This window comes from Zootoca vivipara, chromosome 13 (genome assembly GCF_963506605.1).
Source record: "Zootoca vivipara chromosome 13, rZooViv1.1, whole genome shotgun sequence".
Lineage (NCBI taxonomy): Eukaryota > Metazoa > Chordata > Lepidosauria > Squamata > Lacertidae > Zootoca > Zootoca vivipara.
The window spans coordinates 51510269-51529281 of NC_083288.1; the positions used below are offsets into that span (position 1 = coordinate 51510269).

The 19013-nt window shown below is 48.7% G+C and overlaps 1 protein-coding gene across 3 annotated transcripts; it reads left to right on the forward strand.

The window, feature by feature from the left end:
* Nucleotides 1-4844: 4844 nt before the first annotated feature.
* Nucleotides 4845-18356, forward strand: KCTD11 (potassium channel tetramerization domain containing 11). 3 transcript variants are annotated; one of them, XM_035136556.2, is made up of 3 exons: nt 4845-4937; nt 9996-11119; nt 17057-18356. In XM_035136556.2, exon 2 carries the CDS (start codon nt 10018-10020, stop codon nt 11032-11034), a length of 1017 nt encoding a protein of 338 aa, XP_034992447.1. In that variant the 5' UTR covers nt 4845-4937; nt 9996-10017; the 3' UTR covers nt 11035-11119; nt 17057-18356. The 3 variants fall into 3 exon arrangements, with proteins under 3 accessions (XP_034992447.1, XP_034992449.1, XP_034992448.1); XM_035136558.2 differs by lacking the exon at nt 17057-18356 and adding an exon at nt 14135-17047; XM_035136557.2 differs by lacking the exon at nt 17057-18356 and adding an exon at nt 11229-14128.
* The last annotated feature ends 657 nt before the right edge of the window (nt 18357-19013 follow it).

A 19013-nucleotide genomic window follows, 5' to 3' on the forward strand; every position in this document is an offset into this window, starting at 1 on the left:
AAACCGCTCGGAGAAGGTCAGTGGGCAAAGATGGAATGGCACTCCCTTGGCGCACGTAAGGAAGAGCCTTCAGGATCAGGCCAGGGGCCCATCGAGTCCAGTATACTGTTGCCACAGGGGCCAACCAGATATGAAACCTGCAAGCAGGATCCGAGCACAAGAGCCCTCTCCCCTCTTGCGGCTCCCAGCAGCTGGCATTCAGAAGCATCGATGCCTTGCAAGTGTGGCGGCAGAGCCATTGATAGTGCTTCATGCCACCCCAACCTCCCACGATAGACCCCAAGCGTTCCAGGCTCAGCATCCTTGGAATGAAAGTCAGCGGAGACTGTGCCGTTTTAGGATATATGGTCTAATTTACACATATCTGGAGCCTGGGGTGTATGGGGAGGGATAGGGTTAGGTGGGGGGCATGTTCTGTTCCTTCTGGGATAGTTTGTCCGCCTTTCGTCACCACCCGCACTCAGCTCTCCCCTGGGGCTCCTAGAAGCTGTCACCGTGTGACAACAGCCACAATCTTGAGAACGGCTTTGACTGGCTGGCTAATAATAATAACAATAATTATTATTATGTGGGACACAGGTGGCGCTGTGGGTTAAACCACTGAGCCTAGAGCTTGCCGATCAGAAGGTCGGCTGTTCGAATCCCTGCAATGGGGTGAGCTCCCATTGCTTGGTCCCAGCTCCTGCCAACCTAGTAGTTCGAAAGCACGTCAAAGTGCAAGTAGATAAATAGGTACCGCTCCAGCGGGAAGGTAAACGGCGTTTCCATGTGCTGCTCTGGTTCGCCAGAAGCGGCTTTGTCATGCTGGCCACATGACCTGGAAGCTGTACGCCGGCTCCCTCGGCCAATAATGCGAGATGAGCGCGCAACCCCAGAGTCGGTCACGACTGGACCTAATGGTCAGGGGTCCCTTTACCTTTTTAATAATAATAATAATAATAATAATAATAATTTGTTATTTATACCCCGCCCATCTGGTTGGATTCCCCAGCCACTCTGGGCGGCTTCCAACAAAGTACTAAGAGCACAATCAAACATCGAACATTAAAAACGTCCCTGAACAGGGCTGCCTTCAGATGCTTAGAACAGGGGGACCCTACGTAGTTCCAGGAGCTGAACGCGACCCCCACAGGTTTTTCTATGTGGCCCTCAAAACTTCCATCAGACAACCCTTCCTCTTGCGCAGCCACACACCCAAATGCCATTCCTCCTCCAAACATTCCTTGAGGGTTTTTAAATTTGGGCCTGCTTTGAATGTGACATTGAATTCCGATAACACCTCTGCGCTTGCTACCTCGGATGTGGGGCAGGGAGGGTTGGGTGAGAGTGTGGGTGTAGAAACTAGGCTTCCTTCGAGAGCCAAACACCTGCATTTGTTACTCCGCAGACTTTTGCTTCTGCCCTGTACACACCCAGAAGAAGACGGTGCAGCTCCCGGGCTCTGAAAAATGCCCCCCATTCCTGGCGCATAAAATAAACACAAGCCAGAACCAGGCCTGCAACCTCTATATATTTATTGCATTAATATTTCACCTTTTCCCCTCCACGGAGCTCAAGGCAGCTTATATGATTCTCATTTAATTCCTGCAACAACAACAACAACCCTGCGAGGTAGGTCAGGCCAGAGTTAGACTGGCTCAGTGAGGTCACCCAGTGAGCTTCACTGCCGAGTTGGGATTTGAACCCAGGCCTCTCCCAGGTCCTAATCCGACGCTCCAACCCAAGGGGTCTCAAAGGGCGTGAGGGAAGTTCCACCCTGGTGTGGCAGGAGAGGATGGCGAGGGTGTTGGGAAGACTCAAGGACAGCCAACATTTCAGCGTAGCAGAGCATAGTATCGCATCAAAACAATTTTATTTATTTGCAGAATATGTAAGTCAATTAGTAAGTAAGTAAATTTTTATTTATACCCCACCCTCCCCGGCCAAGACCAGGCTCAGGGCGGCTAACATCAAATGCCAAATACATTAAAACACAATCAAACAATTGATTAAAATACAGCTTAAAAATTAGAATCAGGATAAAATTAAAAAAAAACCAAGATCATGGCCACTGGTCCCATCACCTCCTGGCAAATAGAAGGGGAAGAAATGGAGGCAGTGAGAGATTTTACTTTCTTGGGCTCCTTGATCACTGCAGATGGTGACAGCAGTCACGAAATTAAAAGACGCCTGCTTCTTGGGAGAAAAGCAATGACAAACCTAGACAGCATCTTAAAAAGCAGAGACATCACCTTGCCGACAAAGGTCTGTATAGTTAAAGCTATGGTTTTCCCAGTAGTGATGTATGGAAGTGAGAGCTGGACCATAAAGAAGGCTGATCGCCGAAGAATTGATGCTTTTGAATTATGGTGCTGGAGGAGACTCTTGAGAGTCCCATGGACTGAAAGAAGATCAAATCTATCCATTCTGAAGGAAATCAGCCCTGAGTGCTCCCTGGAAGGACAGATCGTGAAGCTGAGGCTCCAATACTTTGACCACCTCATGAGAAGAGAAGAATCCTTGGAAAAGACCCTGATGTTGGGAAAGATGGAGGGCACTAGGAGAAGGGGACGACAGAGGACGAGATGGTTGGACAGTGTTCTCGAAGCTACGAACATGAGTTTGACCAAACTGCGGGAGGCAGTGCAAGACAGGAGTGCCTGGCGTGCTCTGGTCCATGGGGTCACGAAGAGTCGGACACGACTAAACAACAACAACAAAATTAAATGACTGCCCATGAAATTACAACCATAGGGGTCGGGAACCTCAAGTATTCATCAGGGCCAGCTATCCATGTTGGTCCCACATGAGCCGATAAAAGGGACAATGAGGTAACTTACAGGGTCCCATAGAGTGGGGTCAAACTGGGCCCAGATCGAAGGCCAGGCGGAACAACTCCGTCTTGCAGGCCCTGCGGAAAGATGTCAAGTCCCGCAGGGCCCTGGTCTCCTGCGATACGAGTGTTCCACCAAGCTGGGGCCGAAGCCGAAAAGGATGGAGATCTTTTCAAAATGAGAACAAGAGCATCAAGTTGCAGCAGGAGGTGGTGGACTCTCCTTCCTTGGAGTTTTTAAAGCAGAGGTTGGATGGCCATCTGTCATGGATGCTTTAGCTGAAATTCCTGCCTCCCAGGAGGTTGGACTAGATGACCCCTGGGGTCCCTTCCAGCTCTACAGTTCTACAAATCTGTGATTCTTACTGACAATGAGAACAATTCTAGTTGTGATCCAGAATCACCGTTCAAACAGAGTGCTAGAGAAGACTCTTTTATAATTATATTTTTGGAATGGTTAATTTCCCAATGTTTAGGAAATGCCTTGCTTTATATTTTCTGGGTGCCCCATGATCATATTATAACGGAGTTGTGTTGGATGTTACAAATCAAGCACTGCTTGGAGTCGTTTATTTTTGTTTCCCAATGTATTTCTTATCAATCAAAAAAAATCAGTGTGGAGCGAGCAAATTTTTATTCTGAAAGTGGGGCCCAGGAAAAAAAAGTTTGAGAACCGCTGCTCTAACCGCTATACTGGCTCTCAATTTAGAAGGAAAATCAACTAAAGCATTGAGGATCATTTAAAAATCATCTCCTACTCCGCCCCCGTTGTTCTGCGCCTGAATTTGAAAGGTGATCTGACGACGCCTGTTTACTCAGGGAGTAAAGGGCCTTCCTGAGTTTGCACAGGACATGATTCACAGCCTCCTCCCTCCCAGTCCCAAGCTGACGAAAAGGGATCTTCCCGTTTTTTTTCTATCCAGAAGAATATTTTTGATAGCCAAGAAAAAGGACTCAGAAATCCCAGGCTGGCTCACTCCTGACGCCGCTTCCCTTCGGGTTTGCTGAGGAGGGAATATTCCATATTCTGGGCTCCCAAACTGATGCAACAGAAGATAACTGAGGAATGTGGGAGAAGATATAATTAGATTCTGCAAATGATGCTTTGCTGCAGTCTTTTAGATCCCAAGCAGCCTGCGGCCTCCTTTAATCTTCTGGCATCTTAGGCGAGAAAGAGGTCATATTGGGCGGCGTCAGCAGGAGAGGAGTGGGGCTCGTGGAGGGCAGAGGAAAAAACAAGACCTTTGCCCCTTTCCTTGTGCTTCTAACATAAGGTGCGCTGTTGGGCCTGAATCCTGCTTGGGACATCGCATCGCCTGACCTGTTGGTTCATTTTCCCAATCCATTCATAGAATCATAAGTTGCAGGGCACCCCGAGTGTCATCTAGTCCAACCCCCTTGCAATGTACGGTAGGAATCTCAACTAAAGCATTGACGGCAGGTGGCTATCCAACCTGTGCCGACTCGGCTTTTTGGCAAAGGCACTCTTCACATGCTCAGAAATGCTACTTTATAACTTCATGGAAAGCAGAAAGTTAAGTACTGTATTATGCTTGGAGAAGGGAGGATTAAAGCAACTGGGGAGATCCAGGAGGGAGTTTTTTTAATTATTATTTCCACGGCTAGCGGATCAAGCGCGCTGGGAAACTTGCCCTCCATTTTCCAAATATATATTTTATTAAATTTCCAAAAAGTTCACATCAACAATCCGAGACATGATAGATTTTTCTTTTCTTTTTTTCGATTTCCCATCCCATTTTCCCGTGATGTTTCCTTTGGGGAATCTGGAGGTTCGTGGGGGGTCGGGGAGTTGGGTGCCAGGACGCCTGGGTCCCCTCCTCGCTTCTGGGAGGCGGGACTCCCGGATCCCCCATACCTGTTCTAGGGAGAGGCGCGAGGGCGGAGAGAACGCCCGCCCCGGACGCCTGGGTCCCTTCCCTGCCTCCCTCCCTCCTTCCCGGGCGTCCGTCGGGGCGGAGACCGGCGCCTGCCCGTCCCCCCGGCCGGTCCCTCCTTCCCTTATAAAGGGCGGCCGGCGCCGAGATAAGCTCAGCTGGGCGCAACGCTGCGCTCCACTTCCTGCGCCGGCACCGGGAGCCGCCCAGAGACATCGCCTCCGCTCCAGGTACAGCGACTCCCCCGGCAGGATCGGGCCCCCCCCGTCCTGTTTTCCTCTTGGGTGGTCCTCCCCCCCCCTTAGGACAGCCCCCCTCCAAAGGATCCCGCAACCCCCGGCACTCCCAGGCCTTTTTGGGTTGAGTGGGTGGGGGGTGGGGTGGGGTGGCTTTTCCTGGGCTGAAATAGTTCTAGCCGACCAACCATCCCTGAAATCTTTTCCTGGTACAGCCAGCCTCTTTCTGGAAGATCAAGTTTTTAATTTTATTTTTGGACTTTGATGTCATCTGTGCATTTCCTTCGGGTTGTTTTTGTTGTTGTTTTAGATACAATTTATAAATTTTATATAACAAACAAAAAAACAAAATTCAAAAATTCACGTCATGTATCTTAATTGACTTCCCTCCACTCCGCCTCCTGGTTCCATTACTTATTCATGCACATCATTAGAATCTGATATCTTAACAATCCAATTTTAAAACCTCATTCATGTTGTTACAAGTGACCTTTAGGAGCTCAGCTAATGTAAAACCTATACACAAAAATGACAGGGTCTGCAAAGTTTTTCCCTTTTTGAAAAGGTTGGTTTTGACCGTAAGTTTGGGGGAGGTCTCTCCTGGCTTGGGGAATTTTATTTTTATTTTTTAAAGAAGATTCACAGTTTTGTAGAGTTAGAAAGGGGGGGACCCCGTGGGTCATCTAGTCCAACCCCCTGCAGTGCCAAACATGGAGCTCAAACCCATGACGCCGAGATGAAACTGATCAGACCTTCTTCCGCCTCCTCAGCTGGGGGCAGCTTTTGCCAACCTGGCGCCCCTCCCCAGATGTTTTGGACTACAGCGCCCATCATCCTTGGCCCAATTGTTGTGGACCTTCCCCTCGAATGTTATACCCGAGCTCCTTGTCAAAACTCCCAATTTTATTGCAGGTTTCCTGCTCAGATCCCAAGCTAGGTGTATTGTATTGGAACCCATATTTCGCTCCGCCTCCTGTCCGAATAAAAAAAATTTTCCAAGAAGAGGGCTGCAACATTTAAATTAGTCGGTTGCTTAGATGAATTGTCTTTAAAACTTTTAAATCTTTGAGAAGGAAAAGTCAAATTATTTTAGGGGAAAGGTGATTAGTAAACCTTAAGGGCTCTATGGGAAGGAATTCACACCAAGGAACCCCCCCCTTGTTATTTTATGGTATTTATACATGCCACTTAATTGATGGAAAAACTCATAAACTGAAATCCCATAAAATATGCATAAGAAAATGCTGGTAAATTTAAAACTTTACAAATAGGGAGATGCAAACTTTATCCAAAAAAGGAGAAGCCAAAATCGACAGTGTTAAAATGATACTAAGTCTATCTATCTATCTATCATCTATCTATCTATCTATCTATCTATCTATCTATCTATCATCTATCTATCTATCTATCTATAAATTAGAATTACTGTATAGGGTGTTCTAGTTCAACCCTGAGCTAAAGAATCTGACAGATGGCTATCCAACCTCTGTTTAAAAACTTCCAATGAAGATTAAAAACCCTCCAGTGTGTAGCTCCTGCATTTGAATGCCCTTTTATTATCTTTTCTTTACACACATGCTTCAATCTTCCCCCTTTTCCCTTTGTCGAAATTAAATTAAATAGCAAGTTCTCTGGGGCAGAGCCTCCGCCCCTGCCTGGGCCCTGAGATTGCCTGTGCAACCTCCAGCCATATATTTGCAACCTTGAGGTCTAGAAACATTACCCCCCCCCCTCTGAAAAAAGAGAGGGAACAACAAGGACAGCAAAACAACCAAGCAAGCTTTTCCGGAAGCCTAATTCTGAGGCCCGGACATTGTCGGTGTTTGTGTGAGGAACGCTAAAGTTTCCTGTGAATTTTCGACGGTGTGATGGATTTATGTTTTTTAATGTCTGCTGCTTGGAAGCCCAAGCAGCAAAAAGTAATTACCTGTCTCGAGATGAAACAAGCATGTGTCATAATAGCAAGGCGTCAAAGGGAAATGAATGCATTCAGCTCTTAATGACTGCCCTGACCTCAGCTTCTTCTGGTCTATTTGTAGGAAAGAATCTGCAGGGCAGGGCTGGGAAGTCCAGATGTTGTTGGACTCCAACTCCCATCAGCCCCAGCCAGGCGGGAGCCAGGGATTATGGGAGTTGTAGTCCAATAACATTGGGAGGGCCACCCCCACCCCCACCCCTGCTCTCCTTTGTTGTTGTTTAGTCGTTTAGTCGTGTCCGACTCTTCGTGACCCCATGGACCAGAGCACGCCAGGCCCTCCTGTCTTCCACTGCCTCCCGCAGTTTGGTCAAACTCTTATTCGTAGCTTCGAGAACACTGTCCAACCATCTCGTCTTCTGTCGTCCCCTTCTCCTTGTGCCCTCCATCTTTCCCAACATCAGGGTCTTTTCCGGGGAGTCTTCTCTTCTCATGAGGTGGCCAAAGTATTGGAGCCTCAGCTTCAGGATCTGTCCTTCCAGTGAGCACTCAGGGCTGATTTCCTTCAGAATGGATAGGTTTGATCTTCTTGCAGTCCATGGGACTCTCAAGAGTCTCCTCCAGCACCATAATTCAAAAGCATCCATTCTTCGGCGATCAGCCTTCTTTATGGTCCAGCTCTCACTTCCATACATCACTACTGGGAAAACCATAGCTTTAACTATACGGACCTTTGTCGGCAAGGTGATGTCTCTGCTTTTTAAGATGCTGTCTAGGTTTGTCATTGCTTTTCTCCCAAGAAGCAGGCGTCTTTTAATTTCGTGACTGCTGTCACCATCTGCAGTGATCAAGGAGCCCAAGAAGGTGAAATCTCTCACTGCCTCCATTTCTTCCCCTTCTATTTGCCAGGAGGTGATGGGACCAGTGGCCATGATCTTGGTTTTTTGATGTTGAGCTTCAGACCATATTTTGCGCTCTCCTCTTTCACCCTCGTTAAATGGTTCTTTAATTCCTCCTCGCTTTCTGCCATCAAGGTTGCGTCATCTGCATATCTGAGGTTGTTGATATTTCTTCCGGCAATCTTAATTCCGGCTTGGGATTCATCTAGTCTGGCCTTTCGCATGATGAATTCTGCATATAAGTTAAATAAGCAGGGAGACAATATACAGCCTTGTCGTACTCCTTTCCCAATTTTGAACCAATCAGTTGTTCCATATCCAGTTTTCTCTCCTTTAACAACAATTTTAATGCGTCAGAATAGTTGTTTACTCATATGCAAAGGTTCAGAAAAGGGCAAGCAAAACTATTGACTGGATAGAAAGTTTGCAGTGTTTGAGATTTTAGTTTAGAGAAAGGGTACTAGGCAGATGTGAACAGGACAGATACAACAAAGTCCTTCTTCACATGGCAGGTGGTTTAAACTGTGGAACTCCCTGCTGCAGGAGGCAGTGACGGCCACCAACTTAGATAGCTTTAAAAGAGGATTGGAGAAATTCCTTGAGGAGGAGGAGAGGGCTATTTATGGCTGCTTGGCGTGACCTGACTTCACAGTTGCAGATAGAATTGTAGAGTTGGAAGGGACCTCAAGGGTCATCTAGTCCAACCCCCCTGCAAGGCAGGAATCTCAGCTCAAGCATCCATGACAGGTGGCCATCCAACCTCTGCGTCCAAACTTCCAAGGAAGGAAAATCCACTGCCTCCTGAGGGTGTCTGTTCTACTGTCGAACGGCTCTTGCTGTCAGAAAGTTCTTCATGCTTCTAGATTCCAGTTGCTGCAAGAGGGAAGAGGTGCCCTCGTGTTCGAATCCTGCTTGAAGGTTTCCTTTCCAGGCATGTGGTTGTCCCCTGTCAACAGGACGGTGGGCCAGTGGCCTGATCCCAGCAGGCTGTTGTTCCGCTCCGATGCGTACTCAATCCACAAATTCTTCATTCTTTCTTTTTTAAAATTATTTTTATTCGATTTTATCCCATTAATGTTTACATTCAAACGCACATATAGATAAAAAAAATGCAAGATTCTTTTGAATCTAGAGACTTCCCTCCACCCTTCCCTGGGTTCCACACTTATCCTTTTCTGCTGCATATTTTACATCACCCAATTGATAAATTATCCATTACTGTACATCCAAAGTCTTTGTTATATTACAAGTGTTATTTGAGTCCTGTTAAAGAGTGCAGTTGTTTACAGTGTTCTTCCAAGTACGATGTAAAGGTAAAGGTACCCCTGACCGTTAGGTCCAGTCGCGGATGACTCTGGGGTTGCGGCGCTCATCTTGCTCTATAGGCCAAGGGAGCCGGCGTACAGCTTCTGGGTCATGTGGCCAGCATGACAAAGCCACTTCTGGCGAAACCAGAGCAGCACACGGAAACGCTGTTTACCTTCCCACCGGAGTGCTACCTATTTATCTACTTGCACTTTGATGTGCTTTCACACTGCTAGGTGGGCAGGAGCTGGGACCGAGCAACGGGAGCTCACCCCGTCACGGGGATTCAAACCACCGACCTTCTGATCGGCAAGCCCTCGGCTCTGTGGTTTAACCCACAGCACCACCTGTGGCCACATGACCCAGAAGCTGTCTGCGGACAAACGCCGGCTCCCTTGTCCTATAGAGCGAGATGAGCGTCGCAACCCCAGAGTCGGACACGGCTGGACCTGATGGTCAGGGGCCCCTTTACATTTACCCACCTGCCCACCTAGCAGTTCGAAAGCACATCAAAGTGCAAGTAGATAAATAGGGACCGCTCCGGCGGGAAGGTAAACGGCGTTTCCATGTGCTGCTCTGGTTCACCAGAAGCAGCTTTGTTATGCTGGCCACATGACCCGGAAGCTGTCTGCGGACAAACGCCGGCTCCCTTGGCCTATAGAGCGAGATGAGCGCCGCAACCCCAGAGTCGGACACGACTGGACCTGATGGTCAGGGGCCCCTTTACCTTTACCTTACCACCTGTGTCCCAAATACGATTTAATTTCCCCCTATTCGTTATTAAAGTTTTGCCCCTTCTGATTTCTGATTTTTTTTTTGCGGCCTTTTTTGCCATCTCTGAATAGTCCATCAGTTTGGTCTGCCAGCATTCTGGCAGGTGAGATACTTACCTGGCAGGGGAGACACCTTGCTCACAAATGCTTCTTTCGCCAGGTGAAATCCCTCCTTCGCAACGATGCCAGGCACCTGCGAGGCCCCGGGGCGGACGCCCAGCCTGGTGACCTTGAACGTCGGCGGAAAGCTGTACAGCACCACCCTGGACACCCTGACCCGCTTCCCAGATTCCATGCTGGGCGCCATGTTCCGCGGCCCCCAGCCGGCCCTCACCGACAGCTGCGGCAACTACTTCATCGACCGCGACGGCAAAGCCTTCCGCCACATCCTCAACTTCCTCCGCTTCGGCCGGCTGGACCTGCCCGAGGGCTACGCCGAGCTCTCCCTCCTGCGGGCCGAGGCGGACTTCTACCAGATCCGGCCGCTCCTGGAGGAGCTCCGGCGAGTCGAGGCGGAGCGCTGGCGGCAGAGGAGGAACGCGGTGCTGCACGCCGACGTGGACGTGCGGAAACGCCTGCTGCACTTCAACATCCGCCGCGGGCCGCAAAACTACGAGCTGAGCTCCAGCTGCCTGCACATCTTCACGGCCAACGTCTTCTGCACCGACAAACACTTCCTGGCCCTGCTGCGGAGGCGGCTGGGCCAATTGGGCGGCGGCGTGGAAGAGGGGCATTCTGGGAAGGGTGTGGGGCAGTCCTCAAGGAGGATGGACTCTCTCGGCCGGCCGGACACCACGGCGAGGGATTCCATTGTCAGCAACGGAGATTTCGGAGGGCAGAAGCGGCGGCTGAGCGGTTCGGGAACCAGCGGCGAGCTGAGCATTTGGCCAGGCGACTCCACGGACGAAGACGAGGCGGAATCGGACGAGGAGGCGTGGGACTACTCCCCGGTGGGCACCAAGACGTGCCACCACCTTTGCCTGGAGTGGGCGCCGTGCCCAGCTGAGCTTCCGGTGACTGAGTACGCCAAGCAGAAGCTACAGCCTCTGACGGTTGGCGGGAGGGAGGTCCGTACGGGCCACGAGTTCCTGGAGGAGGTGCTGAAGGTGGCGCTGGCACAAGGCTTCCGCGTGGATTCCGTCTTCCCCGACCCGGCGGATATCCTGAATGCCCGCTCTTTGCGGTTCGTCCGGCACTGAGCCTTATAACCAAATGCCGGGGGCAGGGGGGAGGAGCAGCAGCGTCGTGGAAAGATCAGCGCCGTCTTAAAGGAAGATGGAGATGGTAAGAAACTGGAGGGGGTGTAATGGAAGAGGATGGAAGGTTGGTGCTTGTTGAGTTCAGCTCGCTGGGCGAGTTCCATAGTGCTGAACTGTGGAACTCTCTTCCGCAGGAAGCAGCGGTGCTTCTGAACGCAACACGAGGGAAGAGGCCTCTTGGGTTCGAATCCTGCTGGCAGGTGTCCCATGGAGGCATCTGTTGAGAAGAGGATTCTGGACCAGATGGGCCATCGGCCTGATCCCGCAGAACTTTTCCGATGTTCAAATGCTTGTCAAACTTCACCCAGCGGTGTAAAATTCTGTTCTGAACTCGGAAGTGGAAAGTGCTCATCTCAGTCAAAGTCCTGGCATCATCATCATCATCATAATAATAATAATAATAATAATAATAATAATAATAATAATTTATTACTTATACCCCGCCCATTTGGCCAGGCCTCCCCAGCCACCCTGGGCAGCTTAAGGAGGAATTTATGTGGATTTAAAATCATAAACCTTATGAAATTATAAACGTCGAGTGGAACCTCAGTTTTCGAGTGGAACCTCAGTTTGGCTTCCAAAAATTGTTCGAAAACGGAAGCATTCACTTCCAGGTTGTGGCGTTTGGGTTCCAAATTTTTGGGCTTCTGAAGCGTTCGACAACCGAGGTTCCACTGTATTTTGTATTTCATAAACTGCCTAGAAGTGTGTTTGTAAAAAACAACAACACAACAACCACCAATCAAGTGTTGTATAGGTTTTATGATATAAATTATCATAAACATTTATTTTTATTTCCCCCAAACAAACCTCAAAGCGGTTTATGAAATGCAAAATGAACTTTTTGCAAATTGCCATTGTTTAGCGCCAGGCTATCTGAAGGATTGCCGTTCTCCCCAACGAACCTGCCTGGGTTCTTGAGATCCTCAGGGGATACCATTTTGTCAGAGCCACGACCCTCCCCGGGACGTGGGGCAGGGCCTTCTCTGTGGTGGCTGCCCCCAAGCACCTTTGGAACTCCCTTCCGAGAGAAGAAAGACTTGCTCCCTCCTTGGCCACCTTGAGTCACGGTCTCGGGGATGTGTGTGAAAGGCAAAATACAAAGAATAATAATTGTCTATCCATGGTCCCGATAGAGCCCTTTGGGTATACCGTATATAATATTTCCTTCCCCTAAATCAGAGATGGCCTCTGCAAGTCTGGGGAAATTTCCCTCTCAAGTCTGGGGGAAGTATTTCTGAATTTGGACGCCGACGTCCCGGTTCCTCAACCTGCAGTGGATGTTTCAAAACAGTTTTGAACTGGGGAAGGACAGGAGAGAGACGGAGGCAGTTTTGGAGAGAAAACTTAAGAGGCCGTGCAGCAAATCAGTAACTTTTGGCAGGTTCAGAGTTCAAAATACCGGCAGTCAAAAGTCAGAGCTGGAAGCCAAGCGTTCTCCCTGCTGAGCAATGTTTGCATAAGGATAGTAAGGGAACGAAGGGAATAATAATAATCACCAAAATTAATAATAATACATTTATTATTTCTACCTTGCCCATCTGGCTGGGTTTGAATGCTCAAAGCTACCTTATACTGAGTCACACCAATTGAGCTCGGTGTTGTCGACACGGGCTGGCAGCAATTGTGGTCCAGGGCTTCAGGAAGGGGGGTATCTCTCTACCTGGAGATACCATCGGGGGTTGAACCCACAACCTTCTGCATCCCAAGCTGGTGCTCTCTCGCTGAGCCGCAGCCCTTTTTTTGAGCTGGGCGGAAGACCAGACCAATGAATTTCAGGGGAGGAGGTTGGCTGCCAAGAACACAGAATGTTCTGGGGTTTAAATGAGAGGTCCTGGGGCTCAGCCTGCGGGAAAGCCTTTCCTCCTGGTCCTAGCTCTGCTGTGGCCGTTGCCGGTTATTCTCTGAAGAGGGACAGGAACTTTGCACATGTGCAGTGGTACCCTCGCTGTTCCCGCTGCCCCGAAAGTGCTCGAGATAAGTTTCTGGCTTGCCTCAGGGGTCAGACGCTGACTCACCTGGGCGAGAGTGTTGCCAGGATCTGGGCGTCGCTTCCTCCAAAGTCGGCCAACCTGTCCTTACAAAAGATAAGGGGAGGGCCGGTCACGGGGGCCCCTCCCAAGCCCTACTCTTGCTCAAAGCAAGATGAGCTGGTTGTGTTTAGTGCAGGCACCCCCAAACTTCAGCCCTCCAGATGTTTTGGACTACAATTCCCATCTTCCCCGACCACTGGTCCTGTTAGCTAGGGATCATGGGAGTTGTAGGCCAAAACATCTGGAGGGCCGCAGTTTGGGGATGCCTGGTTTAGTGGGTTTAGTTGCAAGGATGGGGTGGGGATTGTAGGGGATAGAGCAGGACTTCCACCTGAATTGTGGTTCCATTATTATTATTATTATTATTATTATTATTATTATTATTATACATAGGGAGAGCCTGCCAGATCAGGTAATAGCCCCCCTAGTCCACTATCCTGTTCTCAGAGTGGTCAACCAACGGGAAACTCACAAGCCCCCCTTCAGATCCCCCTGAGCCTCAGAGTCCCCCTGAGTTGAGGTGAGATACTGTGGAGAGGGCAGGTTTCATCCCTGTGTCTCCCCCCACCCTGTTCTGACCCATTACGTATCCCTGCTCCCTATTGCCCCCCCCTCCAGACAGGCCCCTACCTCCACTTGGCAATGTTGGTTATTTGGTGGGGGCCTAGGGGTCTGATAATGGCCGCCTTGGTGGTTTCAGTTGCTTGGTTGATGATGTCATTTGGTTTGTGGGTGTGGCTTAGATTTCACAGGAAGGGAGGGGGTGGAGGAGGGTATTATGCCACTTGAGGGCGCTGTTTGACTTGGTGGAAAACCAGGTCTATACCTGCCCAGGTGTGTGATTTGAGGGATTTTGAGGGGAGTGGCTTGGATCGTTGTGTCAAAATTTCAGGGCGATCAGTCAAGCGGTTACGGAGAAAGGTGGAAAACGCAGTTTCACGATTTTTACATTTTTATATATATATAGATTAGTATTATTATTTTATTATTATTATTATTTTACATAGGGAGAGCCTGCCAGATCAGGCCAATTGCCCACCTAGTCCAGCATCCTGTTCTCAGAGTGGTCAACCAACGGGAAACTCACAAGCAGGATTTGAACCCAAGATCCCTCTCCCCTCCTGTGATTCCCAGCAGCTCGTATTCAGAAGCATTTGCTGCCTGCAAACGAGAGGCCTCTCCTCTGTGAATTTCTCTGATTGTCTTTCAAAGCTGATCATCGCCGCTTCCTGTGGGAGGGAGTTCCGCAGGCCAGCTAAGCACTGCCTGGAGGAGGACTTCCTTTTATCTGCCCTGCATCTTCCGACCTTCAGCCTCACGCCATGTCCGCGAGATCTAGCGTTAACGAGAGAGGGGGGAGACCTTCTCTCTTTCCCCGCGCCAGGCAAAATCTTATAAACTCCTATCATGGTTGTTCAAACTTGCCTAATAATAATAAATAATAAAAATAATAATTCATTATTTATACCCCACCCACAGGGCCAGATTTAGGTTTGATGAGGCCCTGAGCTACTGAAGGTAATGGGGCCCTTTATATGTCCAGCTGTCCTTTGTCAACAACAAATTGTCACTGTTTTTTGTGTTGAATATATATGGTCATTTATGGACCACATAGGTTTCTCAAGCCATTTGCCCATGTTGCCCTGCAACCCGTCCATGCAGAATGTAGGCACTCTATATATAGAAAGGAGAAAACCCGTGATATTTTAGGGAGCAGGCTAGCAGGCGGGACCCCTGACTTGCACCATAGGAGCCTACACAACACAAAACACTGTTGCCGTCTGTAGGTTTTATTTTACCGTTTTTTATCTTATGTTTTGGAAATGTACATCCAGGTGTTTTTTCCCCTTTAAATTTTTTTGGGGCCCCCAAGAGAGTGAGGCCCTAAGCTATATAGCTTGTTTAGCTTATGCGTAAATCCCTATATTGCCCGCCCGTCTGGCTTGGTTTCCCCAGCCACTCTGGGCAGTTTCCAACAAAATATATTCAAATACGTTAAAAGATCAGTCATTAAAAACTTCTCTAAACAGTTACAGGTAGGTAGCCGTGTTGGTCTGAGTCGAAGCAAAATAAAAAAATTCCTTCAGTAGCACCTTAAAGACCAACTAAGTTTTTATTTTGGTATGAGCTTTCATGTGCATGCACACTTCTTCAGATACACTTGAAACAGAAGTGTCAGACCCTTATATATATACAGAGGCTGTTTTATTACAGAGAAATTTCAGGAACAGACTGGAAAGAGAAGTTGCTGAATTGGAACTCATTACCAAGCTTAAAACCATGGAGCCACCTGGGATGAATAAAGACATCGGATTCTTATCTCATTATGCATGATCAAGGTTTCTTTAGCGCCTCACCCCTTCTCCCCCCCCCCCAGGACTAATTGCTGTCATCAGCAGTCGTTAACAGCCATCTACAGGTTTACCACTCCCATCAGCCCATCACCCATTCCCACCCACCCCCACCACCCTCTGTATATATATAGGGTCTGACACTTCTGTTTCTAGTGTATCTGAAGAAGTGTGCATGCACACGAAAGCTCATACCAAAATAAAAACCCAGTTGGTCTTTAAGGTGCTACTGAAGGAATTTTTTTATTTTGCTTCTCTAAACAGGGAAACTAAAAAGCCCTAAACGCTACAGCCATTCCTCATCAGGGAGTTGTTCCATTCCCTTGACCGTTTGGGTTGGACCTTTCCCAACTCGTAACAATCTCCGTTTTGAGGCGAGCTGACCAGAACTGTGCATGCCTTGTTCCAAACAGGGGGAGAGATGGGGGTGAGGTGTGTCAAGGCAAACACTGAGCCATTCTGGCTCTCCTATCGGCGTCTTGAGATCGCGGGGTGGTTGCAGAGTGGTACCTCGGAGAGGCCAGATGGCCGACGGAGAGGTTGATCTTTGTCCTTCTGGGCTGACAAGCAGGCTATTGTATTTTGGGCTGCCGGCTCCCAGAATGCCAGCCTTTGTTATGGGTCTGGGCTGTGGGGAGCTCAGTTCAATGGGGCTCACAGTCTCTCTCTGGTCGAGATTTCTTTTATTTCATTTTGCTATGTGAGAGAACGGCCACGACAACAGATGGACATTGAAAGGTGGAAAACATTCCAGCTGTAAAATAGGCACACAGAATGAGTATCGTTGCGCGTGGGTTTGAATAACAAAGTGAAGAATATCTGTGTTGCCCAATTATCAAATTCAGTTATATGAAAAGTGTCTGGAGCAGCCCTCAGCTTTGAGTCGTCAGACAGACTACAAATCCTATCATTCCTAGCCAGAGATGATGGGGGTTGTAGTCCAAGAACATCTGGAGACCTGAAAGAAAGGCTCCAGTCCTTGTTGAAATCTCAAATTTTCCCTATTTTTTTCTGTTATGATAGCCGTCTTCCAGAGGGAGTGTCTCTGGGGCAAGATTTGGGACTGTTTTCTGTTGAGTTGCAATTCCTATTTGTGCTGCCCAGGTCACAAATATATATATTTTGACATCTTATCTCCATCTGTGTCATCAAAAAATAGTACTGTTTTGGGCAGCAAACAATTGTTTCTTTAGCAGTATTGATCATTTCGGTATAAATTAAATTCCGAAAGTCTTCCCACCATAAGTGATCATCTGTGCCAAGTTTATTGCATCCCTTCTGGCAGTAATGGAAGAAAACATTTTTGTCTTTTGCAAAGGAGTGCAATAGCATCTGTGTGGTAATTTCAAAGAGTTTTTCCTAAGGCAACTGGAAATGAATTTTAAGGGTTGTAGTCCTGCTGTTTTTTGGACTACAACTCCCATCATCCCTAGCTAACAGGGCCAGTGGTCAGGGATGATGGGAATTGTAGTCCCAAAACAGCTAGTTGGCCAAGTTTGGCCAACACTGGGCTAGATCAACTCTACAGCTCTATGATTCCCAAAGTTTAACAGTCTCCTTTTTATTTTATTTTTCTAGGTTTTTAAAAAAAGTCTCCTGTGCCTTCGGCTTCCAGTTGCCGCAGCTCAGCTGAATTTCTGGGGGTCTCCGTCCTGCCTGACGTCACTCAAATCTTCCACCTTAGAACCACAGCAACGAAAAACCTTACGAAGGGGAGAATGGGCTGCAGACGGCTGGATGAGTTTCGAAACACACAAGTGCATTTTTGGGGGAGGAGGGGGGGAACCATCGCCGTGCAAACAGGCATTTGTTAATGCTTTTCACCGAGGACACTTTGTCTGACATTAGGGTAAACGGGCTGCCTCCTGGCTTCAGCAATTGTGTGCCTTTTGGAAAACCCACAGAGCACTCACAAAATCGAACTTTTGAGGACTACTAGGGAGGTGGGTTGGGAGTCTTAATGATGAAACCGGTTTCAATCCGGTTTGGTTTTCCAAGGACCCCTCTGGCTTTTTGAATTTGGACCTGTTGTCTTGTTCTGAATATGTCTGTCGCTCAACTTCACTGCAAAAGACTGGGTCGTGGGGTGGGGTGGGGGTTCCTTCGTCCCTCCCCAAATCTTGGAGGGGGATTTAAGTCTAAAGATGCCCCGGTTCTGTATCCTGGTTTGTTTGTTTTTTAAGGCACATAAACACTTCTCAGGTGATGGGAATGTGGCTACTGCCTAGGCTAGCCTTCGCCAAACTGGCGACCTCCGGACTACAACTCCCATCGTCCTCAGCGTCGTGCTGGCGGGGCATGATGGGAGTTGTAGTCCCATCGGGAGGCCGCCATGTTGGCAAAGGCCGGTCTAGCAGAGTTCCTGGTCGCTAAGTTGCTATGAACTTCACATTTCCCTCTCGCATCATTCCCTCGACACGAGAACATCGGGATATTTGCTTTTTGAAGCTGTGTTTTGGTGGTGGGAGACACACACCTCATCCTTCAGAAATGGCAGAGGCCTGTTGGAAGAAAAATATTGCATTTGCCACGGTGCTTCTCAGCGCACCTGGAGATGCCCCCTTTTTCTTAGTGCCCTTTGTGTGGTCTGTATTCCCGTCGGTTAGAGAGCCAAACATCTGTTTCGGGAGAGGAGTCGCCATCATCCTTCTTCCGCCGCTGCAGACGGATGGCGAACAGGTGTGTCGGCCTCGGAGGTTGACCGTGGTGTCACAGTACAATAAAGCTTGCTTTTTAATAAAAAATATACAGACTTTGGGGGTGATATTGGGGGTGGGGGTGGGGGAAACTGGCTGAGAATTCCCAGAAAATGCACACCTTTGTTTGTGGATGGGCAGAGAAGCGAATGTAAAAATAAATCAAGCCATGTAGCTCGGCATCCTTGCAGTAGCTTTAGAGCAGGCGTCCCCAAACTCCGGGTCTCCAGATGTTTTGGAACTACAATTCCCATCATCCCCAGTGGTCAGGGATGATGGGAATTGTAGTCTCAAAACATCTGGAGGGCCGGAGTTTGGGGATGCCTGCTTTAGAGGTTCCCCCGATGGCCAAGGTTTGGTGGGGGCGACTTGAATGCAGAGCCCCCACCCTCATGGATGAAAGGAGACTGGCAGGCAAATGAGATGAGAAGACCCCTACAGGATCAGGCCAAGGGGCTCATCTAGGCCAACATCCTGGTCTCGCTGTGGCCAACCGGAAGCCCTCCTTCTCCTTCTCTGCCTTCCCAGAAATGCACGTGTTCCTCAATATACCAGCGCGCCCTCCCCATTTGGCAACCTGTGTGTTTTAAAAACTTATTCAGGTGAAAAGAGCTAAAACCAAATCGTGAAGGCTCTGCTTATTTATAATCCCCCAGCTCTTCCACGAGCTCATGTCATGCTGTTTCCTTCTAAGCCCTCTTTGCGGGCTCTCCCAGAGGAACGTGGCTGTCCCCTCTCGGGAGCAGTGTACAGCGGTCCCTTGGTTCTCAAGCGCCTTGGTACTCAAACAACTTGGAACCCAAACACTGCAAACCCAGAAGTAAGTGTTCCGGTTTAAG

Excerpts from the sequence above, each read along its gene's own strand:
- KCTD11 (XM_035136556.2), top strand. The coding sequence starts at position 10,018 with ATGCCAGGCACCTGCGAGGCCCCGGGGCGGACGCCCAGCCTGGTGACC.